General features: G+C 41.3%; 1 protein-coding gene across 1 annotated transcript in view; it reads right to left on the bottom strand.

Moving 5' to 3' along the window:
• Positions 1 to 360: 360 nt before the first annotated feature.
• Positions 361 to 25,491, bottom strand: part of VEGFD (vascular endothelial growth factor D) — a 99,296-nt gene continuing 74,165 nt past the window's right edge. Inside the window, exons 3-7 of the mRNA XM_082247095.1 lie at positions 24,379 to 24,569; positions 21,580 to 21,722; positions 12,069 to 12,172; positions 4,661 to 4,835; positions 361 to 560 (exon numbers count right to left, since the gene is read on the bottom strand). Of these exons, the coding sequence (XP_082103221.1) occupies positions 455 to 560; positions 4,661 to 4,835; positions 12,069 to 12,172; positions 21,580 to 21,722; positions 24,379 to 24,569 (719 nt within the window). The 3' untranslated portion in view covers positions 361 to 454. The remainder of the gene's footprint in view (positions 561 to 4,660; positions 4,836 to 12,068; positions 12,173 to 21,579; positions 21,723 to 24,378; positions 24,570 to 25,491) is intronic.

The raw sequence follows: 25,491 nt of genomic DNA on the forward strand, positions 1-25,491 counted from the left end.
TTTGATTCAATTTGAAGAATAGTGCTCCATCATTGGTATCAATTGGAAGAATAGTGCCCCATTGTTGGTGTCACTGAAAGGACTAGTGCTCCATTGTCGGTGTCAGTGGCAGCAACTATGCCCCGCTGTTGCTGACCGGGGGGGGGGGATGCCCCAGGGGCTGTACAAAAACAAGCAAAGGGCCCCCACTCCCAGGCCCCGGTTTGGAGACCACTGCACCAGACATTTCTTTTAGAGATTTAGTAACCTGGACACATTTTTAATTCTTTAATATAAACAGGACTCTCAAGTGTCATTCTGTTTTACCTAGACATAGCTTGGTAACCAAACATACATTTACCACACAGCAAAGAACAGCTGTTTACATAAATGTGCTCTTTAATTGTAAAATATAAAAATGTTTTTTTTTTTAACATTCAAAAGCCTGGAGAATCCTGATTATGGCTTTTCTCTGTTATGATATGAAATAGGTCCTCCTCTGACATGCATTCAGATGTTTTGAGCACACTCTCCTTCCACCTGGACACACTTTGGCTAGAAATGGACAGTCATCCTTACAGCTGAAATAGAAAATATATATTGAATAATTAGTAACAATACAGTCACATATACATCCAGCAGAAGTGATGTGTATCTAGAAAAAGAAACACAACAATACATACCCCTACCTCTCTGAGATTAGAGAGAGGGATGCCTTTCAACACCAAATATGTTGGTAAAAGGCACAACCTGTCAATCTCTGTATACTGCATGTCCTTAATTTTTAAGTGTTATGTTCACCTTTCAAGAAGATTTTCATAAAAATTCCGCTATGTAATTCTAGATCCAATGAATAGTAGATACCATAGCTCCTACTGTTATTAATAGTGAAGGTCCCCCTATTCCACATGCAGCTGTTTTGGGTCCTCACCAGAAAAAGCTCTGACCACCCCCCCCCCCCCCCCCCATACCTCTCCATCCTGCTGTTTGCAGAACAGGTTCAATTTCACTATATTGCGCCCCCTAGCATCTGCTCTGGGCCGTTTACACTGCACAGGTGTGCTGTGCAGCCTCTCTTTTCTCCAGCTAAGCTTAGTAACAGCGGCTCCAGGACCTTCAAACTCAGCTAGAGGAGTGCACAGCGCATGTGCAGTGTTTGAACAGCCTGGATCGACCACTACTAAGGTTAGCTGGAGCCAGGAAAGAACACACTGCGCACATATGCAGCTTACGGAGGGGGGCAATATAGTGAAAATCAGCCCTGAATGCAAATGGGGGGGGGCTGAGCTTTTTCTGCAGAGAACTCAAAACCGCTGTATCTAAAATGAAAGGGTCTTTACTATTTCTAACAGGAGGAGCTATGGTATGTACTATTCATTAGATTCAGAGAAAATCTTAAAAAAGGTAAACTTACACTTTAAATGTGGTTACATTTGCTAATGCACTGTATATCATTTATTTCTGATCTTTAGGGTCAGCTGAATCATCATTGCTGTATCCTGTTCTCTGCCTTCCTTCCTTTGTGTGAAATTCTTTGTGTTCCAGCTAGTCTCCCTGCTTTCCTATTTCAAATTGACCACGCTAGTCATGGAAGCATATCCTTCCTAGCAGTGGTCAGTTTTCATCTTTGCATTCTACTTGGGATCGCAGACTACCTGTACCCCAGTGGTCAAACTTGTGCTTATACGCCCTCCTGCACAGAAAATCACTGGGAAGATCAGTGTACTGCTGTATCCCTGCCTCCCGCAGAACAGTTGTGATCACTTATGAAAAAAAAAGGAATGTACATTTTATATATATATATATATATATACACACACGCACACGTTTTGTCTTACATTTCTATTCTGACCTGAATGTGTTGTTTACAAGGTAAGGGTTCACATATAAAGAAATATTACTGCCAGCCCCTCTGTTCTACCAATCCATCCTACACTGTGAAAAAGTGTGTATAAAATTATGCATGTAAATACCTTCTCAGATCTTTTATTACCAGTCACGTGACCTCCAACCAATCTCTTCCCCTAATCTAAGGGCTATGGGGGGAAGGGGCAAGATCGCCCTCTGACGTCAGCCGGGGAGGTCACGTGACCGCTCTGCTATTCCCTTAGCCCCTCCCATTGTAGTCCTAAAATGGGTAGGAGAGCGGCTGGAGGTCATGTGACCGGCCATAAAAGATCTGAGATATGTTGTTTACAGGCATTGTTTTATACATTTACACAGCGTAGGATGGATTGATAGAACATATGGGCTGGCAGTAATATTTCTTTACCTTTATTGCCAGCTACTAATAGAGGTGGAGGGAGGATGGCGGAGATGGCTCACACATACAGGAGCTGACAGGCAGGGAGTGACGGGGAGAGGGGGAAAGAGGAGAGCAGCGGGATGACGGAGGCACGTAACCTGACCACGGTTTCATGGATCAACAGCCATGAGCACCATGGTCAGCACACTAAGTGGGATACAGGAACAGGCAAGATCAACCAGGTTTTTTTACAGCTTAGAGAGGTACAGATTAGACAGCGCTGTACTGTTTAATCTGCTATAAGGGAACAGGATCTCTTTTTTTTTTTTTTTTTAGGGTTACAACCCCTTTAACTATTCCTGTTCCTAGGTAAGTTCCAAAGGGGTTGTTGAATGACAGTAGTTCTGGTAGCTCCAGTGCCACCATGGCCCAGAATGTGCACAGGGGGGCAGGACCATCTAATACCTTTTCTTTATTGTCCTTTTTTGCCCATTGAGTCTGGGTGATAAGGTATTTCCCCCTTTTGTCATGCCTGCTAATTGTTTTGTAGTACATATCTCCTGGTGTCATTTGAATTGGCCCATTAACAATTTGAGCCCCTGCAGCAATTCCTTCTACTAGACTACCATCTTTTAAAATAGAAAGTAGACTAGCATGGGCATGCCCTGGTTTTAGAAGAGTGCTATGGTACTTTCACCGTTTGTTTTTATAAGTGAAGTTTCTAATGCATTTGCTTGGAGGTTATCTACTAATTGATGTGAATAATTGGTTACATTATATTTGTCAATATTGGCTTTATGAGGGAATCTTAGGGCTTCATTGATGAGATTGAAGATGGCCATACAGTGTGTGAATTTCAGCTGGATGATAACGAGCCTGCAGAAATTGCTTTGTAGATGGCCCTGTCAGCCTTCTCCTGCCTGACATTCTTTGTTAAAAAAAAAAAAGAACACAAGAAGACCACCTCTAAGTAAAGTAGTTTTAATAAATGGAAGGAGAACAATAGCACACTCACATTGGTAAAGGTAAAAGCTCATCAAAAAGAGCAGGGCCCGGTGGCGGACGTAACATGGTTTTGCCAGGATCTGAGACTGCAAAGCCGAGATGACAGCGGGAGACGGGGAGGGTGCCGGCACTCAATGTCTTCTGGGTAGGCTTTGTCTGGAAACAGCTTGAGCCGCAGCATCAGAGGCGCGTGGCGATGGCGGAAGAGGAACACAACGCGCTTCAGAGCATGCGCAACAGCTAAACTGGGCATGCGCGCTCCTTTTTCAAGTGTACGGGGTAATAAGGGAGCCAAGTTAATATAGTCTAATAGATGGTTGTGTGAGAAATTGTTAAAGGGGCAATAGGTGGACTGGAACAGAACCTTAAAGTGGCAATCACTAAAATTCTCATCATACAGAGAAAAGAACAAGAGCAAAAACAGGGACAAGAGCAAAGAACAAAGAAAAAAGAGAATTTCCACTTTAAGGTTCTGTTCCAGTCCACCTATTGCCCCTTTAACAACTGCTCACACATCCATCTATTAGACTATATTAACTTGGCTCCCTCATCACCCGTATACTTGAAAAAGGAGCATGCATGCCCAGTTTGGCCGTTGCGCATGCTCTGAAACGCATTGTGTTACTCTTCCGCCCTTCAGTGACGTCACACGCCTCTGACGTTGTGGCTCAAGCTGTTTCCAGACGAAGCCTACCCGGACGACATTGAGTGCCGGCACCCTCCCTATCTCCCGCTGTCATCTTGGCTCTGCAGTCTTGGATCCTGGATGGGCTTTTACCTTTATCAATGTGAGTGTGCTATTGTTCTCCTACCATCTATTAAAACTACTGCACTTAGAGGCGCTCTTCTTGTGTTCTTTTTTACCCTATTTACAGAGTTGACGTCACTCTATTGAAGAACCTTGCCCTTTGCTGCAAATTCGCCATCACCCCACCTAGAACTCATTTATTCATGGACCTTTGTTTAAGGACTAATTGTCTTTTATTTAAATGTTTTTAAATGTATCCCATTATTGCCTATATACCTGGAGTGCCAACACCTATCTGTGCTTTTTCTTAAAAAATTGTTGAATGAACATCAGCTGCATCCAATTAGATGCAACCCCTGTTTGGGTATTCTGACAGCCGCTGCCAGCAGCTGTCAGATTACCATAGCTCACTGGAGGAATTTGTCTATCTGCGTTGTTAACGTGGGTGTAGGAATTGGCTAGGTTAGCAAGCTGAACGAAATAAGTATATCAGTGTGTGGCCAACCTATGATAATCAATATTGTTTCAGAACAGCCACGGATAGTCTACCTTTGTAGAACAATGAAATGGAAATTCTGTTTGCTGTGGGGTAACACACATATTTTGCAACAATTCTTCCCTTTGATAAATGAGGTCTAGTGTAATTTATAGTTAATAATAAAAACATATGAAGTTTTTCTCACCTGCAGGTGTCAGGGTGAAATATCTTATTCTTCTCACAGCAGGAATCCATGTTCTCACTACATTCATTACAGGTGCAGTTCTCTTTGTTGAGGACATGGTTCCTGGGACATTTTAGCTTACAGACACATTCACAACTGTCTTCAAACTCCATGTGTGCGCCACACAAGGCAAGCTCTGTGCCAAAACAATACACCATGGTGTGAGTGTTGAGAACCAAAATAATGAATACAGTTCTAAACAGAGGTCTTCAAAAAAGCAGGGGTTCTTGTTTTAATTTTTCTTTTTACAAAAAATGAAATGTATAGCAAATTTTCTGGCATCTCTGGCTTTAAAAATTAAATTGCAGTGGTTGTACCACCAACTGAGACATGACTTATGGATTTGTCAAGTATTCTTGGCCCATTTTTACCATTTTTGCCATCGAGCAAAAACTCACTGACTGTGTGACATGGATTTTAACTGCATTTTTTTTATTACCACAGTTCTTCATTATAAATACAACACTTGTAATTGTAATTGTACTGTTTCCCTTCATATTGTAAAACGCTGCACAAACTGTTGGCATTAAATAAATGCTGTACAATAGTAATATTATTCAATAATAATAAAACTTGGCTCCATTCACACTACCGCGACTTGTCAGACGACTTGTCAGCCTGACAAGTCGCGGTCCGTCGCGGTCCATTGACTGCTACAGGACCCGTTCTAATAGGAGCGACACAAGTCGCTCCGACTTAGAAAAAGTCTACTTCAGGGCGACCTCGGAGCGACTTGCATAGACATTCATTATATGAAGTCCGTGCAAGTCGCGCCGAAGTCGCGGTGCACGGGACTTCACAAGTTGCCCCCGAAGTAGTACAGAGTCGTGCCGCGGTAGTGTGAATGCAGCTCTAAGTACAACTACAACAAAAATAGGGGGTCTAATAAATCACACCAAAATAAACCACAACTGGCCAAAAGTTTTGAGAATGACAAAAAAGTCTACTGCTTCAGTGTTTTTAGATATTTTTGTCAGATGATACTATGATATATTGAAGTATAATTACAGCATTTCATAAAAGTCAAAGGCTTTTATTGACATTTGCAGTGTTGACCCTTCTTTTTCAAGACCTCTGCAATTCTCCCTGGCATGCTGTCAATCAACTTCTGGGCCACATTCTGACTGATGGCAGCCCATTCTTGCATAATCAATGCTTGGAGTTTGTCAGAATTTGTGGGGATTTTTTTGTTCACCCGCCTCTTGAGGATTGACCACAAGTTTTCAAGGTCTGGGGAGTTTTCTGGCCACAAACTGTTCTTCGATGGTTGGGTAAAGTTGCTCAAGGGGGATGTTTTTGTACCATTCTTTATTCATGGCTCTGTTCTTTGTGAGTGAGCCCCCTCCCTTGGCAAAGAAGCAACCCCACACTGAATGGTCTCAGGATGCTTTACATATGACACATGGCTGGCATGGTAGCGCTCACATTTTCTTCACCGGACAAGGTTTTTTCCAGGTACCCCAAACAATCGGATAGGGGATTCATCAGAGAAAATGACTTTACCGCAGTCCTCAGCAGTCCAATTCCTGTACCTTTTGCAGAATATCAGTCTGTCCCTGATGTTTTTCCTGGAGAGAAGTGGCTTCTTTGCTGCCCTTCCTGACACCAGGCCATCCTCCAGAAGTCTTGGTCTTACTGTGCGTGCAGATGCACTCACACCTGCCTGCAGCCATTCCTGAGTAAGCTCTGCACTGGTGGTGCCCCCATCCCGCAGCTGATCAACTGTAGGAGATGGTCCTGGCCTTTGCTGGACTTTCATGGGTGCCCTGAAGACTTCACAAATTCAGTGGAAATGCTTTTAAAGGGATTAAGTTCATTTTCATGGAAAAGAGGAACTTCGCAATTAATTGCAATTCGTCTGATCACTTTTCCTAACTTTCTTGAGTATATGCAAATTACCATCATAAAAACTGAGGCAGCAGACTTTGTGAAAATTAATATTTGTGTCATTCTCAAAACTTTTGGCCACGGCTGTACTTATCCCTTCCCTCAAGCTGCACCACACCTCTTTAAAGGGGAACTTTATTCTCTCAATCAACATTAACGTGTTTTTAATCTTAATGCTGGTAACATAAGTAAATAGAAATTATACCATATTTTTATTTTTCATATTTTACTCCTGGTTTTCAGACCTAGACAAATGATGCCATACATACCAGGAGTCTTCAAGAGGGGAAGTGATGATAAGGGGTTTTCCTAGTTAAGCAGACCCTCCTGCATCTGTGTGTGAGCTAAGGGCAGATGGATTCTAGGAAGTAAAATGGTACAATACTTATCTGCCCTTACTCAAGATGGCCCCAGCCCCTACAGCCAGAAATTCTAGGGGGTGCTTTTTAAAGTGATTTCTCAGCAACATAAAGCATAGAGACATGGTTGCATGGATGAGATGTTTTAAATAGTAAAAATGAATTAAATAGCATTTTCCCTTTGTGGTGCTCAGATGCAGTGTAGTTCTGCTTTAAGGACAAGGTCATTTCCTGAACCGTAATGCAAGGATAAGAACTTTTTTAGCAACATGCCTGCAATTTTCAAATCTAACTTTACTTAGTTGAAAATAACTGTCACTTTTTAAAAATAAAAGTTCTTATCCTGGTATGTTAGATTTGTGAATTGAGCCTTGGCTAGTAACAAGAGGTAATGTTACTGGCTGCAGGACTGTTTTATCTACTAGATGGCATTTTTAAGTGCACTTCCTTTAGGTTGTGATTGATTTTGGTTTGAAGCACTCTAGTAGTCTGGAGGATGATCCGAATCACGGCCATCACGGGGAAATCAATACCAATACCCAGTGATACCTGACAGCAGGAGGGGTCTTAAAAAATAGAAAAACCCAGGAAGCAGCAGGGCAGGTGGGAAGCGTGCCAGCCAGAGAGGACTGACAGGACGGACCACTGGGGCGGAGAGAGCTGGTAAACTGCTGTATATCCTGGACATGTCAGATGCTGTTGCATGCTGACCTGGGTGACTGCCCTGAGCTAAGTTTGCTGTGCAACCAACTGCTCCAGTGCCTGCTCTGGAACACCAATGTGTGATCCAGTCTGCAGCAGCTCAGGCCTCTGGGGAACCATGAGGGTGAACTGCCAAGGTACTTGTCATCTTGCCTGCTACAAGTGAAGGTCAACAACATGAAGAACACTGAGTATACAGTATCTCACAAAGGTGACTACATCCCTCACATTTTTGAAAATATTTTATTATACCTTTTCATGTGACGACACTGAAGAAATTACACTTTGCTACAATGTAAAGTAGTTAGTGTACAGCTTGTATAATGGTGTAAATTTGCTGCCCCCTCAAAATAACTCAACACACAGCCATTAATGTCTAAACCACTGGCAACAAAAGTGATTACACCCCTAAGTGAAAATGTCACAATTGGGCCCAAAGTTTCAATATTCTGTGTAGCCACAATTTATTTACAGCACTGCCTTAACCCTCTTGGGCATGGAGTTCACCAGAGCTTCACAGGTTGCCACTGGAGTCCTCTTCCACTCCTCCATGACAACATCACGGAGCTGGTGGATGTTAGAGATCTTGCGGTCCTCCGCCTTCCATTTGAGGATGCCCCAAACATGCTCAATAGGGTTTAGGTTTGGAGACATGCTTGGCCAGTCCATCACCTTTACCCTCAGCTTCTTTAGCAAGGCAGTGGTCGTCTTGGAGGTGTGATTGGGGTCGTTATCATGTTGGAATACTGCCCTGTGGCCCAGTCTCCAAAGGGAGACGATCATGCTCTGCTTCAGTATGTCACAGTACATAGTTGACATTCATGGTTCCTTCAATGAACTGTAGCTCCCCAGTAACGGCAGCACCCATGCAGCCCCAGATCATGACACTCCCACCACCATGCTTGACTGTAAGCAAGACACGCTTGTCTTTCTACTCCTCACCTGGTTGCTGCCATTTGACACCAACTGAACCAAATAAGTTTATCTTGGCCTCATCAGACCACAGAACATGGTTCCAGTAATCCATGTTCTTAGTCTGCTTCCCTTCAGCAAACTGTTTGCAGGCTTTCTTGTGCATCATCTTTAGAAGAAGCTTCCTTCTGGGATGACAGCCATGCAGACCAATTTGATGCAGTGTGCAGCGTATGGTCCGAGCACTGACAGGCTGACCCCCCCACCCCTTCAACCTCTGCAGCAATACTGGTAGCACTCATACGTCTATTTCCCAAAGACAACCTCTGGATATGATGCTGAGCACGTGCACTCACCTTCTTTGGTCGACCATGGTGAGGCCTATTCTGGGTGGAATCTGTCCTATTAAACCGCTGTATGTTCTTGGCCACTGTGTTGCAGCTCAATTTCAGGGTCTTGGCAATCTTCTTATAGCCTAGGCCATCTTTATGTAGGGCAGAAATTCTTTTTTTCAGATCCTCAGAGAATTCTTTGCCATAAGTTGCCATGTTGAACTTCCAGTCACCAGTATGAGAGAGTGAGAGCTATAACACCAAATTTAACAGACCTGCTCCTTATTCACCTGTGGGACCTTGTAACACTAATGAGTGACATGACACCGGGAGGGAAAATGGCTAATTTGGGCCCAATGTAGACATTTTCACTTAGGGGTGTACTCACTTTTGTTGCCAGCGATTTAGACATTAATGGCTGTGTGTTGAGTTATTCTGAGGGGACAGCAGATTTACACTCTTATGCAACCTGTACACTCACTACTTTACATTGTAGCAAAGTGTAATTTCTTCAGTGTTGTCACATGAAAAGATATAATAAAATATTTACAAAAATGTGAGGGGAATGTACTCACTTTTATGAGATACTGTATGTCCATCCAACTGCTACAGGAGGATCACAGAGACAGGGAGAGTGGTAAGTGAATTGCAGACCCACAGTTATGCTGAACCCTTGTTGATGTTGTCAGACTCCACTTGCAAGAATTTGCAGATATAAACTCTCCGTACACCATAGTGCTAACAGTTTATGTTGTTGCTAGGCCCAACACAGCCAGTTTACCTTCATCAAAGTACTGTAGCTGTGTACACCTTAACATCTAACTGCTGCAAATGTGCAAATCCTGTTGTCAGACTGCTGCAACAGTGCCTGTCTCCATCTAAGGATTCAACGGTGTCTAGAGATTCCCTTCCAAAATAAAATTCCGAAGTGCAACACTGTACCACCCAGTCTATAGACATATTGTTATTTCGTCTTCAAGGCCCCCAACTTAGCCACCAGAAGATACACCTTAAGGACTATAGTCAGACAACTTTACCCTGAGGGCAGAGCTTGGTTTAACCTTAAATCATTACCTTCAGGCCTAGACCAGCAGAGAACCCAAATTAACCAGCGGCTCCTGCAGGAGTAGAGCTACACTTGGAATTTAAAACTTCTTATTGGGAGTTGGCCCCTAGAGACACCTCCAGTTTAAATACATAATGGAAGATCCCCTAACACCAGATGTGATTCTCTGATTAAAAAAACATATTAGTTGCTTTCCTTCCATGACCCCTTTCCTGTTAAGCTGCCATGACAAAGTATTCTACTCTACTATAAATGATAGCAAATGGGTCAGACAGATTTTTCTTTCTGTAAATGGCTGCAGTGTTCAGACTCCCCAACAGCGTTTTCACTGCACCTCCCACCCCTTCTGACTAGTTCTACTAGTAAAACAGGTTACCTTCTCCATCCAACTTTTTTCCTTAGCACTTTTAAGCCTAATGCCTCGTACACACGTTCAGATAATCGTAGGAAAATAATACATTTCGACTTGATCGCACGATAATCTGATCATTAGTACACAGCTTTCGACAGCCAATCACGACCAACAAAATCCGAAGGGACAAACACGAAAACTTCTGTCGTACGATAGCCTAGCGAACGACAATCGTTTAATCAGTACAGTATGCGTCCGCTAAAAGTCAATCGACAAAGACAGCGCATGATCAGAAACACTAAAATAGCAAGGATAAGCCTGGCTGCCATTGTTTTTGTTTTGCACCATCTGATACGTAGCTAAGCAACCAGGAAGCTTTTCCGGAATCATACAAAAAAAATCCTACGTTTATATGCATTGTTGAATTCGATATTAGTATCATGCAACAAAATGCGAACGATAAGTCATCCGATTATCTGAACGTGTGTATGAGGCATAAAGCTGGGTACACACTATACAACATTTGTTGGTAGATTTCCTGTAGATTTACCTTCCAACTATGTAGTGCAAGGGCCTGCCTCATTGCATACAAATTGAAAGTGTTTAGGTCTGACCTCATATTATATGGTTTTGGTAAATCTAAAGGAAAAAATCTAAAGATAATTGTATAGTGTGTATCCAGGCTAAAGATCTATTGATCCCTTGCACTACATAGTTGAAGGTAAAGGGCCATACGCACTATAAGATTTTCTGAAGACTTTTTCCTTTAGGCTTACCAAAACCATATAATATGAGGTCAAACCTAAACACTTTCAATTTGTATGCAATCTGGCAGGCCCTCGCACTACATAGAAAAGGTAAATCTGAAGGAAATCTGGCAACAAAAGTTGGATAGTGTGTATCCAGCTTAAATCTAAAGGAAGTCTAACAACAAAAGTTGTATAGTGTGTATCCAACCTTAGAAGGATCTGTAAGTCATGTAGTCATTTTCCCAGTTTTCCTGTCTTCAGGTCTCATGGGGCCTGGGTCCCAACTGCATGTACTCCATTGCTTCCAGACTATAGCTCTCTTCTCCTTTCTACACCAATATGTGGTTCATTTACTAAAGCTAGAGAGTACAAAATTAGTCACATTTCGGCATAGAAACCAATCAACTTCTAACCTTAGCTTGTTCAATTAAGCTTTATAAATAAAACCTGGAAGATGATTGGTTTCTGTGCAGAATTGTGACTAATTCTGCCCTCTCTAGCTTTAGTAAATAAACCCCAATGAGTGAGTGCAGCACTCCTTTTTGCATTTATCAGATTATACCAACAAGTAAAACTCTTGCACTACATATATTTGTGGATGTTATTCTCCCCTATACTGTCTGAAGTAAAGGGGGTATTTAAAAATTTCAAACCTGACAGTTGTGGAAATAAAATGTAAATGTTACTGGCTGCTATGAAATCTTGTTCCCCTTCTCTTCCGTTTGCTTGGAATGAGCAGGGCAAGTAGTTGCAGTCAAATGCACTGCTGTAAGCACGCTACACATCCACGGCCATAGTTCATCCCTTCATAAGGTAAAATAAATAAACAAAAGGAGCAGCAGGACCAAGTCAGGTAGTATAGAATGGGGACCAGCAGAAAAGGTTGTGGGTGGAGGTTGTTCATGGAAGAAGAACACACCACAACCCTTGTTTTGGGATATGAAGGATCAGATACTGTAGGCCCGTGTCTTCACTCTCTATGTGCATTTGTACATGTAAAAGTTCAGTACCTTCCCTTCTTCTGTTAAGTGAAGACTCCTTTTCCAGTACACACTCACACTGGCTGCTATCCCACTGCCAACCAGGAGGACAATGTTTGGTATTTTGAAGACACCTACAGAAAACAGTAAAATGACTCAATATTTAGGTATTTATCACTTGTTTCACCAAAATTGTACCTGATAGGAGTTTGTGGGCCCCAAAATGAACTGAACTGTTATTATATAGAAACACTCTTCTGAGCACTGTTTGGGTCTATTTAGCCACATAAAATACATATATTACAACTTCAAAGACTACAATCTGTAAATGAAATGTGTTTGTCAATCCTAGGCCTCAAGCTTGGGCAGGATTTGTCTGAAGACAACCAACCTCTGGCACCCCAAGCAACATCTCTGCTAGGATCACCTGTTATACAGGTTGCACTCAGAAAAAGTCCTTGTTTTACTGTTCATTACCCACCTGTGACAATGTGTAAGGAACATTAAATTAGATGACTTGGCAGGTATGTCTATTCATGAGAAAAAACAAATGTGCCTAATAACCATAAGGGGAAAATCTCTTTACTTCTGCTTCCTATTGTCTCATGTATGCTGTTCCTACATTTGCCCCTCATTTTTATGGTTGAATATATTTTTACTTGAAATTGTACAAATAAAGCAAAATCACATCATGTACAAGGCGTAAAAATTAACAAATCAAAGGAAAACAGCAGTGAACAGAGTCACTCTAAGAACCCAGATATGAGGTTCCAGTGCAATTGACATGTTGAGGATAATACATCATAATCAGAAAAATTTCAAAAACATGAATCTGACCCTCTTTTTTAGACAACTGTGGAAACCAGCTTCAAAATGTAGATCATCGAGGAACCACACACTTGCTTAAATGTTCTTTATAAAGCCTTTCTTGTCCATTTTTATTAAAATAAAGTTAAAGGCATCATCAGAGAAAGGAAGGAACACTGCTTACCGACCCAGTGCATGAATATATGAATGAGTGTGGCCTCAGCCAGTACTGCTGCAGCCATGCCCTGTGACATGGTTTGCCCCACACACTGGGGACCAAGCCTAAGGACCATGTTTAGGAACCTAGGAACACTAATGGGAGTGCTGATTGAAAGTAGAAGATATAATATGCTTTTCCCTTGCAGGGATTTTTTCAACATCTTCAGCCACAAAACAAATATTCATCAGCCTACTGGCTTATACTTACAGCGCTGCTGCTCTGGCCTCACACTTCAGGCCTTGCATGTTTCACATGGGCTTCAGTTTATATGAGAACAGTGTGAAAAGCAAGCTTTGACAAAGCATTTGTAGAGCTTTCAGTAAGCTTTGTTGAATCTTTAAAGTACCATTCAGCTCAAGTTTGTAAATGTTGTACACAAATCCTAATGGGAGTGTTGATTGCCACTTTAAGGAAGCTGCTAGCACACTTCAGTAGACTTTCAACAAACTTCAAGACATGTTGAAGCCTGGTAACAGCTTATTTAATGCAAAAAATCAACACTCTTATTAGGATCTGTGTTCAACATTTACAAACAGGAGCTGAATTGTACTTTGAAAGCTTCAACAAAACCTTCTGAAAACTCTACAAATGCTTTGTGAAAGCTTACTGTTCACACTGCTCTTATACAAACTGAAGCCTGTGTGAAACAGGCCTCTTGTCTTGCAGGCTTCTCACACAAGCTATGTGCATGCACCTAACAGCTCAATGCTGCACTGACTCCCACCTATCTCCTAGGTGGAGCTCTCCTGACTCTTGGGCAGAGACCTCCTTTGTTGCTCTGGTGGAGCTCTGAACCATAGACATGTCTTTAACCTGTTTGCTGACCACCCCACATACTTTTACTGCGGGGCGGCAGCTCCTCTGTGCAGAATCACACACAGGTACGTGATTCTGCACTTCCGGGTCTGCGGGCAGATGTGCGCCGCTGGCAACTCCGCTTCCACTGTAATTGGACATAGCAGGAGCCAATCAGCAGGTCCAGCGGACCTGATGTCTGTGGGGACCCCCTAGTCATTCCCGACAGAGGTAGAATAGTGGTCTGCCTATGTAAACAAGGCAGATCACTGTTCAGTTAGTAGGGAAGACATCAATTTTATTTGGGTACAGCGTTGCACGGCTACGCAATTGTCAGTTCAAATAATGCAGTGCCATATCGCAAAAAATGGCCTGTCATTAAAAGGGGGTAAACCTTCCAGAACTCAAGTGGTTGATAAAAGCTTTGCACACACCTGCTCAATCAGTGTGCTGGTTATCTGCAAAACCTAGAAACAGGATTACAGACTTCATCCCTTCCAAGTCTCTATGAAGCGTCTGGACTCCAAGTCCCAAATTGGGTTTTACCAACTTCTGAGAAAACTTTTTTGTACCCTGGAGCCCCACAACCTGCCTGGGCGAGAACCCTGGGTAAGACAAAACTAATTTCATACCATGGCATGATTTTCATGCCATGACTTTCCCTTTCTCCCCACTCAGCTTGGGATCATCAGTCATCATATTACAATCAGGCTCATTAACAGGCTGTGCAGATCCTGGCCAAGTTTAACTGGAATTTATGGTAGCTTACTTTATGTCCTTACAGTAGTTGAGCTGTGTTCTAGCATGGAGGGGGGTCTTGTTTGTGACTTTTAAAAGCTGTTGCCCCTTGCTGCAGCATAAAAATCAGATTTAAATCCAAATGTTTTATCTCAAAATTGCACATTTTGGTGAAAAGAGGATGGCATTGTGCTCAATGTGACGTTCCCATTCTCCCCACTTAGCTTAGGGTCATCAGATCTCATTATCATCATATTCTTCTCAGCTCAGATCTTCTTTAAATGATGATGTGAGGGCTACAAGGCAAAATTGCTAACTGTACAGATTCTGAGTTCAAATAAATGAAATGCGTAAACGTTTTTTATTACATTTAAGTTTGTTTTTTTTTGCTTTGTGTTATAATCTTTTTCTTCAGAATTACTAAATGAGAAAAAGAGAATGATTAAAAAGAGAATTCTCAAAATGAGAATAAAGCAGTTTGGCGACCAATAGAATTTTGCCTTACTTGGCCACGATATGTGTCTCTCTCACAAATCTCAGCGCGTGATTGGTGGATATGCACAATAATAGCACATAGTTGGTCCAACAACAAATAATTTCCTTCATAAACTTTTTTTTTTTTCACATTTTTATTGCCTGTTGTAAAACAAATAGCTGTATTGTTATATCGTTGTGTATATTGTATTAAACATTGTTTTATTCTGCTTTTAGCCTGCATATATTGAATGTCAAATGTATTTACCTCGGAGGCATACTTAGGGCCAGACAAATAATTTTACATTGCAGGAGATCTGAGTACAGCAGTATAAGTTAATAGGAAACAGATCGCACTGGAATAGTCATGTTTATCATTCCATTGTCCTCACTACTCAAGCATGCACATAACATAGTCTTCTACACTTCTTTAGAACTGTATGCATATTTGCATACCTGGAGGTGAAATGGAGTACATACTTGAGAATGGCACCATCATTTTTGTACAACTATTTTACCTATTTTTCATATTAAATCCTCCATGTTTACCTCATAAAATCCTGCTGTTTACAGGGAGAAAATCAACCCCCTTGGTGAACACAGGACAAAACACATGTTTTTAGGAATGCAGACAATAATATTCCTTCTTTTTTGTGAGGCATTCCTTTTTATTGTGTAAGAATGCTTATTAGACACGCATGGCTCTGTCACATTTTGTTAAGTCTTACAAATCTTTTAAAGAAGTCATTGCACTAAAGCTAGAACCCATTTTAATCATAACTCCCCTTTGAATAACTTTTCAGGTCATGTGGTCAGAGTATTTTCACATAGGTAGCCGTATGGTTTTTTTCGACCCTGTATAGATTCCATAAGTGTACATTATTTTCTGTGCTCACTGTCAAGATGTATGCTATACAGCACATGTGTCAAACACAAGGCCCGTGGGCCAAATCTGGCCCTCCAAGCCATTTCATGTGGCCCTCACACCTCAACTGCAGCTCCACCCCAGGGCTTCTTCCTGGCAGCAGCACAAGGTATGGGGGGTACACTGTGATGTAAGGGAGAGTGGAGGACTCTTGACTTCTGATGGTGGGGGGGGGGATGGGGGGTCATTTGATATAATGGAGGTGGGGTACCCTGGACATTTGTATCAAATGGTTATGAGAATAATACAATTCTATGCCAGTTGAAGAGGAGGGCTGTGAACCGTTGGTATCATGCACAAAAAACGTTTGTTGGAGACTGCTCGGATAGAAAACCATGGCAGAACAATGTTCTCTCTGAGCAGTCTCCATCAGAGTTTCTTGTGGATGATACCGGCAGTGTGCAACCCTCCTTTTCAGACTTGCATCATTTGCTACAGGAGTGTGAGTGGTCACAGTGCCAGTCTGCACCTGTCCTTCACAGCTTAAGTCCTAAGGTATTACTAAAACCAGTAATAATCTAATGCAGAGGCAATTATTTAATATGATCAAGAGTAGATACATTTATATAATCTTACAGGGCAACCATAGTGCTATTGTGACTTGCGATGAAATTGAGTTTGACACCCCTTATATACAGTATGCACATTTTGAATGAACTGCAGATAAAGATTTATATTTCTTACCAGCTGCTAACTGGTATAATGTGCTTATCTGTAGCACCATTCAGTCCCCTAGCCCTAGCCAAATTGTTGGGCGTCCTAATTTTGCAAAGTTGCCAGACTTTTCCCTGCCACAATACAGTCCCACAGGCCCATCATTATACTGGGCAGTCACACTGAATGAGTGAGAGGTAAAGGGGGGTGAGCAAGGTTCATCAGAACTATAAATAGAAAAACCTGCACTTGGTGTCCCCCCCCCCCCCAATCTAGGTATAGGCCACCTCTGCTTTTCAGCTGCCTTATTGATACCAGTGAAAAAAGTTCCCACAAACATATATTCTTAAGGAACCTAGGACCCGGTCATGCAGTGTACCGATTCCCGTGCAGGGTGCAGGACGATTGTATGATTTTCCAATGCCTGTTTTAACTTTGCTATTGTAAGTATATTTTTTATTAAATTCCTTTGCTTTTAATTGGACAGTGCACAATGAGTTTTTTCTCTTCTCATTGGTACATTGCATCACTGGGTCCAAGATTCCTTAAGGATATATAGTTACATAGTAGTTGAGGTTGAATAAAGACTATAGTCCATCCAGTTCAACCTGTGTAGGTGTGTGTGGCCATAATCATTTCCCATATCTCTAAATGTTCTGATCATTGAGATGTACGTCCAAGATATGTTTGTGGGAAATTTAGTTATTGGTATCAATAGGGCAGGTGAAAAGCAGAGGTGGCCTATACCTAAAGTGAGGGGTTAGAATGAGGAGTGAAGCACACTAATGTGAATATAGACATTGATAGGTCTAACGATCTGGTAAGAGGATATATTTGCCCTGATTTCCTTTTGGGAGCACTGGGTGTTGCACCTTATAAGAACCGGAGGATATTTGCACGTTTTTTCTATTACCTTATGGACTCGATTTGATTTCTGGAGCTCTGGGCTCCGGTTTCCTTTCACACTCCATAGACATGCTGGTAAGTTAATTGGTTCATGTCTAAGTTGGCCCTAGTATGTGTATGTATGATTGTTAGTTAGAGACCTTAGATTGTAAGCTCCTTGAGGGCATGGACTGATATGAATGTATAATATGTATGTGTAAAGCACTGCATAAATTGACAGTACTATATAAGAAGAACCTGTAATAATAATCAAAATGGCCTGGAATTCAGAAGACTGCACAGAAAAGGTCAATTGCTGCCTGAAACTACTGGAGTTGATTACTGCATATTGCGGCACTCTTGCTACAAAAAAGGAATAGTGAGCTACTCCCGCAAAGCTCCTTATTGTCTAATATTGTTTGCCAGACAAAGTGCACTTTAAAGTGTCACTAAACCCACATCATACAAAACTTTAAATAAATGGTGTATTACATGCTATTCATACTCACTCAGTCCCTATGAGATAAATTTTTCTATTTTCTGCAAAAAACCTGGTTGATCCTGCTGCTCTCTATCTCCACCTTCTGTTCATGTCTCCAATCCATCTATGGGATTTTGCAGTTGTGGTGGCAACTCTACATATGTTCAGTTTTCAGTGAGTTTCTATGCTGAGCATTTCCTCCCTATCACACTTTGCAGTCCATGTGATAATAGAGTCACACATATGGGCGTATACACAATTGTAAATGACAGTCCACCCCCTCCCTCTTCCACCAATGCCCACTAACCAGCTAAACACAACGGGGGCGGTATATTACATGTAGATTATTGTAGGTTTTACCTTTCTCTTGTTCCAAGACGCAGGCTGGAGGGGCGTAACACAGCCTGTGACTGGCAGAAATTCACCAACTTCATGTTATTTCCACAAAACAATAAAGATTTAATTTCAAATATATATTTGTATGTCAATTTAAAACAGTTTATTGATATTATTTATTTATTTTTACTCTATGTATTCCAAAGGCTGTTTTTTTTTTTTTTTTTAACATGTGACCAGCAGCACATACAGAAATAGAAGGGACAATATCACTTAAACAGTGTGTGTTTAGTATCACTTTACGGTCATCATAGACATCAGTGTTATAATCTGAAGCACGAATATTGGCTGCAGAGTCCCTAGAAATGGACAGTCACATCATGCAACCATTGTGTAAAGACTATGGAAAGGGGCAAGAAAGGCATACTGGACATTGCTCTGGCCCCAGTCTATTGTGGGGGGAAAAAACTGCAATTGGATAAAAAAAATTTGAACTGTACAATCTCAGGTTTACCAGGCAAGCCTCAGCTGGAAATTCTGCTAGTGACCCATGACATGAGATTGTCCACCGATCTAGCTGACAACTAACGAATGATGAGACTTTCATCTAATGTCATTTGTTCTAAATGCTAAAAATAAGTGTCCCTATGCCAAATAAGGATCATTACAGCTTAATGAATTGAGAGCCTCATGACTCACTTAGCAATGGAAAATGTATTCTGCTATATGTCATTGGTAAAAAAAAAAAATCCTAATAAATGCATAATAATTTGTTTGTGCAAAAGTTATAGCATCTACAAATTATGGTATATATACTGGAATTTTTATTTATTTATTTTAAACCAGTAATGGTGGTGGGCAGCAACTTGCAGTGGGACTGTAATAGTGGGGAAGGCAATCTGACACTAACTGACACTTTGGCATAACTGGCTAACTAACACTGACATCACCAGTGGCACTAATACAGTCATCAGTGCTAATGATATGCACTGCCACTGTAATAATTATACTGGCAGGGAAGGGGTTAACATCTTGGGGGATCAAGGGCTTAAATGTGTGCCTAAAAATGTGGAATGTGTGTTGCTTTTTTCCTAAATATCTCTTTATTTATTATCTCTGCTTTGCAGGGATAAGAAACAGAGAGTTCGTTCCCTCTGTACAGAGCCCTGTGTTGACTGTCAACATAGGGATCTGAGCTTTGATTGGAAACAGCCCTTTAGCAGGTTCCGCGATGTGCCCTGAACCCAGAAGGTACGTTACGGTGCCTGTATGAGCCTCCCTGTCGCAGTATCTTTAAAGGAGATCAATGGTCACAGCATACACTTTCATTTTATAACATTAGCTTTGAAATAGCAATACAAACATACATTTTTTGAGAAACCAATATAAACTTACTTGAAAAATCTCCTTTCATTTTGTGAGTTCTGTCTGTCTGCTGACCATCTCTTTCCACACATTTCTGGATTCTCTGCATGCTTTGTAGCTTCTCCTCTGCTGTTTAATTTCAATTTCTAAGGACTATATATCCCATGGTACCTTGCTGCCTGCAAGCTGTGATTTCATTACTGACCCTGCCTCCTGAACCTCCTCCTCCCAGCACCTCTGTAGTTCAGAAGGCAGGCTCTGTGAAATGCTTGACACAGCAGTGCCTACTCACAGGACATAGTGATTATGTGTCACAGAATTCAAGGAAGTAAGTATATGGGGATTTTCACAAAGTAAGTTTACAAACTTTAAGATCATTAAGATTAATGGGCATAGGCTGGACATAATTGAAATACAATATGGAAATTAATAGAAATGTATTAATTAAATGATTTTAAATCTTGACCATAAAAAAAACGCTTTGAGAGAAAACTGTGAGCTTCCAAAAAAAAAAAAAAAAAAGAACAATTATACTTACCTAGGTTGACACCAAATCGGTCTGATGCTGCTTCTGTCCCACCCTACTTCTAAGACTGAGAACTGAGCATTTAAAGACCGCTGGTTGCTTGATTCTCTGTATTCAGGGAGAAGAGAGTCGGTGACTGTCAATTATCAGCTCTCTGCTCTACTCCTCCAGTGCTCACTGGAGAGCGGATTGCTTGATTCTCAGTCTTCAGGGAGAGGAGAGCTAGTGACTGTCAGTTATCGGCTCTCTGCTCTGCTCCTCCAGTGCTCACTGGACCGCTGGTTGCTTGATTCTCAGTCTTGAGGGAGAAGAGAGCCGGTGACTGTCAGTTACCGGCTCTCTGCTCTGCTCCTCCAGTGCTCACTGGACCGCTGGTTGCTTGATTCTCAGTCTTCAGGGAGAAGAGAGCCGGTGACTGTCAGTTACCAGCTCTCTGCTCCTCCAGTGCTCACTGGAGCGCTGGTTGCTTGATTCTCAGTGTCCAGGGAGAAGAGAGCCGGTGACTGTCAGTTACCAGCTCTCTGCTCCTCCTGTGCTCACTGGAGCGCTGGTTGCTTGATTCTCAATATTCAGGGAGAAGAGAGCTGGTGACTGTCAGTTACTGGCTCTCTGCTCTGCTTCTCCAGTGCTCCCTAGATTGCTGGACTTTGTAGGGGGAAAGAGCGGCTGGCTCAGGCTCTTAGTGACTTGCTGAGGGGCTGAGCCAGCTTTTGGTCAGCATTTGGGTGGATTTTGACATTATTGTCAGGATCCCTGTAGAGCCTGTACCGCCTCTGTGTTGTCAGCCGATAGCAGGCATTAACCAACTGTTGACTGAATCAGAACTAAGTGCACTGCTGTGACCCACAGGAGAAGAATGACCAAAAGAGCTTTGGCCATACTTCTCCTTTATTAGGAAACAAGCTAAACAAAATTACATTTTTTTTTTTGGCAGCTAATAAAGCTTATGCTTACATATTTGAGATGTGAATTTAGCTGTTTGCTTTCACTTCTGTTTTAAAGGTTTCCTTACCCTTTAACTTGTTTTACAGTCTAGATGCATTAACAAGAGCAAAGAATCAGAGAAAGAAGGCCACATGTTCCTTAGCGTAAACAGGACAGTTTGGCACCTTGCCTAATCTACAAAAAATATGCTATTTATATGGAAAACTAAATGGCAGCGTTTTATCAGGTCTCAAAATAAATGTTCTGTAGAATGCGGATAATGAATACCAGACTTGCAAATTGCCCTGATAAAACTTTCCCTCACACAGCAATAATAGTAAGAGGCTGCTCTCTTGCAACTGTCCACAATTTATCATAAACACAAACAATAAAGCTAGTGAGAACACTTACCCATATTCCGGATATGTAATTGATCTACGTATTATGGTGGGCGGATGACGACCAACTGGCGAACATTTACAGCTTGTATGATTGGCAACTTTGATAGTTACAGGTTCAGGTGCTTGTGTCAGTGGTACAGAAATTTGAAAAACCTATGAAAATAAAATATATTTAATTAGTCAGTCATTTTTGGTATTATTATTTTCATGGATTTACTTGGGAGTATTTTTTTGTATATTTAAAGGGGGAAGACTCTCCACAGACAGAAAACACACGCAACTAGAATGTTGACAGACTAGAGACCAGTGATAAGGAAACCAGTAAGAAGTTGCCTGTGATCTGGTTGGATCAGATATGTAAGCAACACACAGGAAGATACCATTGTTAAAGTAAAGACAACACAATTTATTAGTGAACATACAATAAATAACATAAACATACACAGCTCCCAACTGTCCCTGATTTCGAGGGACAGTCCCTGATTTGGAACAATATCCCTCTTTCCTCCTCATTTGTCCCTCATTTTGGCCTAAACTATACAGTTGTATGCAAAATGCCCTTTTTATCTTTCAAAAAGTGTTTCCCAGTGCTAAACCTTTCATCAAATTTCTAAATAGCTGCATTTGTAAATTTCCAAAGCCATTATAAAGGAATAGTAGTGGTTGAAAAAGCACTTGTGGGATTAACTAATCATTTTTTTTGTATAATTTTCCTTTAAGGGGGCGTGGCAGGGGGTTTGTCCTATGCCTACATACCTTTGCTAATAGGTGTCCCTTGTTCCCATCTAAAAAAGTTGGAAGTTATGTACATATAATAAGCCAATAACCAAACCGTGTAACATGCCTGCAACTGAAAAATATTAATAACTACAAGCTAACTAGCTATAAGTCGGGCAAAGTGAGGTCAGGCACGGTAGAAGATTGCAGAGAAAATATTAAGTCAGAGCAGGTCAGGACAGGTACAGATGCAGATCAGACAGAAACAAGAATGGGTGCACAGGTAAAATGCTAAGGGCCTTGTTGGTTCCAGAGATGGGGCTACATAGCCTTCCAGCAGCCAGCATCAAATTGTGACTAATTTCAGGGTTCTGTTGGCTACTGCGATAAACCTGCTGATGATGATGAAAGTACCCCAATCTGACCCAAGGACCAGAGTACCACCAGCAGGTGTTCTAGATGCTTTGTGCACTCAACACCAGCATGTCACCTCCCAGATTGCCAAACTCACTGTGACTTTTTACCCAAACTGGGACTGCTCTAAGCAATTGCAAAATTACAAAGTAAAAATCTCTTCCCTTTTTCTATGAAGATAATGAAGATGTTCCTCTAACTATTGTGGAAAACTTCCAACATGGCAATCATTCTTTATAAACTGGACCATATATTTGTAAAGTGTATGCAAAGCCCCTCCCCGTGGAGGGGCTTGTCACTAGCCTGTCACTCGCTTGTGAGCCAATAGCGTGGCGTGCGCCCGCCCCGGCTCGTTCCCTAACAAGTCAGTGCGTGTGACCGGCGGACCCGATGTCCGCCAGTCACTCGCGATCGTTCGCCGGGAAGGGAGAAAGGCAGGCGGCTAATGTAAACAGGCCGCCTGTCATTCTCCCCTGTGTAAAAATGGAGATCAGACGGTTCTACTATGTAGGACCGTTGATCTCTGTTTTTACACTAGTAGCCATGTCCAATCGCAGTTAGAAACACGCCCCTAGGACACACTTAACCCCTCCCTCTCCAATACAGTTAACCCCTTCCCTGCCAGTGTAATTTTTACAGTAACAGTGCATATGTATAGCACTGATTACTGTTGTAATGTCACTGGTAACCCCAAAAGTGTCAAAAATGTCAGTCAAGGGTCCGATCTGTCCGCCGCAATGTCGCAGTCCCGCAAAAAAAACGCAGATCGCCGCCATTACTCGTAAAAAAAAAACACCAAAAATTACAAAAATCTTTCCCTTTGTTAGTAAACGCGATAATTTTTGTGCAAACCAATCAAAATACGCTTTTTGCGATTTTTTTTTACCAAACATATGTAGCATAAAACAAATTGGCCGAAAATGTTAAAAAATTTTGATTTTTACATTTTTTTTGGGGAATTTCATATAAAAAAATGTGAAAAATATTGTTATTTTTGCAAGATTGATGCTCTTTTTTTGTTTATAGCACATGATCAAAATGCCACCAAAAGAAAGCTCTGTTTGTGGGAAAAAAAGGACGTCAAATTAGTTTAGGTACAGCGTTGCACAACCGCGCAATCATCCGTTAAAGTCACGCAGTAAAAAATCGCAAAAAAAAACCCTGGTCAGGAAGGGGGTAAAATCTTCCGGGGCTTAAGTGGTTAAGAGAAGGCAAGACCTCTACCCATGCCACATCCAAATAATGTCTTAAATACTACAATGTTTGCAAAAAACATGTCCTGCTGATGTATGGATTTTACTGGCACCCACATGAGACAGACACAAATATTAAAAAAATGACAATCTTTTTTAACAACATTAATTAAATAAAGCCATTGCATGTATAAACTATTTTAGAATCAATAGTGTCACAATTTATCATATGATACATATGCCCCAATTAGGACCACAATGCAGACACCTTTAATCTTGTATGGTATATACTGTAACTTATAAAGGTGTGAATATTCTTATCCGCTGGTCAAACAGATTGTGACACTATTCAAGTAACAGACTTCTGAAGGTTAAAAACGATTTTCACTCCAAAGTAAAATCCACAAGTAAGATATGATCTTGAAATTTTGGATGCTGCCATGAAAGAAACTGAAGAAGTAAATTTCAAAGTAAAATACTCTTACCGATTTGAGTACATAGGATGTACTGGTGTTTAGGCAGGAAACTCCCTCTTCATTACAACAGCCCCCACATCTGAACACAGAGACGCAGGGCGGTTTAAAGAACGTGTTAGTGGCAGTGCCAAGATCCTTTGCAACATCAACACAGGTTTCTCGAGGCATGCACTGTGTCTTCTGCCATTCTTCATCAATAACTGCACAGAAATTAAATAATAGTTTGATCATAAATTATGCATTACAACTGAGATGCTTTTCTTTATCGTCACAGACCGCAGAGGGCAGCTTTACAGGAACTCTTACCCAAGTGTAAATAGGTCAAATTTTGTCTCCATCAAGAACTAATTTAGCTTCAACCGTATGTTGTGCCTGTAAGATTTACATGGATGCATCTTCATGTTTTACCTAGGGTGTCTGCTACAATCCACCATTAAATAATAAATAATCTAGCTGTCCCTTACTGGCATTGTTTAATTTGGCATGCCTAGCACTTCTGAACCCACTGGCATGAATTGCCATTAAAAAGCTATGTATCAATATTGGGGAAGGAATGACCAGTAGTGTAATAAAGTTTTCTATACCAACCACAAGTCCCTTCTCATCTGGCGTTCTATGTATTGGTAGCTCTTGTCCTTTAGGATTTCTTAATAGCTTCACAGGCAGCACAGTGAGTCCTCCCCGCATTATGCTTTTGTGTTTTTTTGTTTTGGCAACCAAACTTGATAGCTTACCAAATATATCATGTTCCAACAGAACCAAAAATAGTGAAGAAATAATAAAATGCTCAATCACACTGACTAGCTAGTCAGCATAAAAAAAAAAATTCAAAATCTCAGTACATTTGTTCATTTGCAAAGCAATACTTCCCACCAAGGCACCTCTGTGTGGTTACTCAAAACTAGAGTTGCTAACTATAGGACATATAACGCCATGCATACAATAAGAGTAGGCATTTAAAGCCTACTGTTCTTGCTTTGTTGGATTTGGTGCAGACACACAACTTTAACTGCCTTGAGTAATGTTGGGCTTCTAGTTTGTTGCTGTATGTTTAGGAAGATGACCCCAAATAAGTTACAGAAACTTTCATGTTGCAACCAAATGTAGATCATTTACAGTTCT

The sequence above is a fragment of the Pelophylax lessonae genome, assembly GCF_965119305.1.
Source record: "Pelophylax lessonae genome assembly, chromosome: 2".
NCBI lineage: Eukaryota > Metazoa > Chordata > Amphibia > Anura > Ranidae > Pelophylax > Pelophylax lessonae.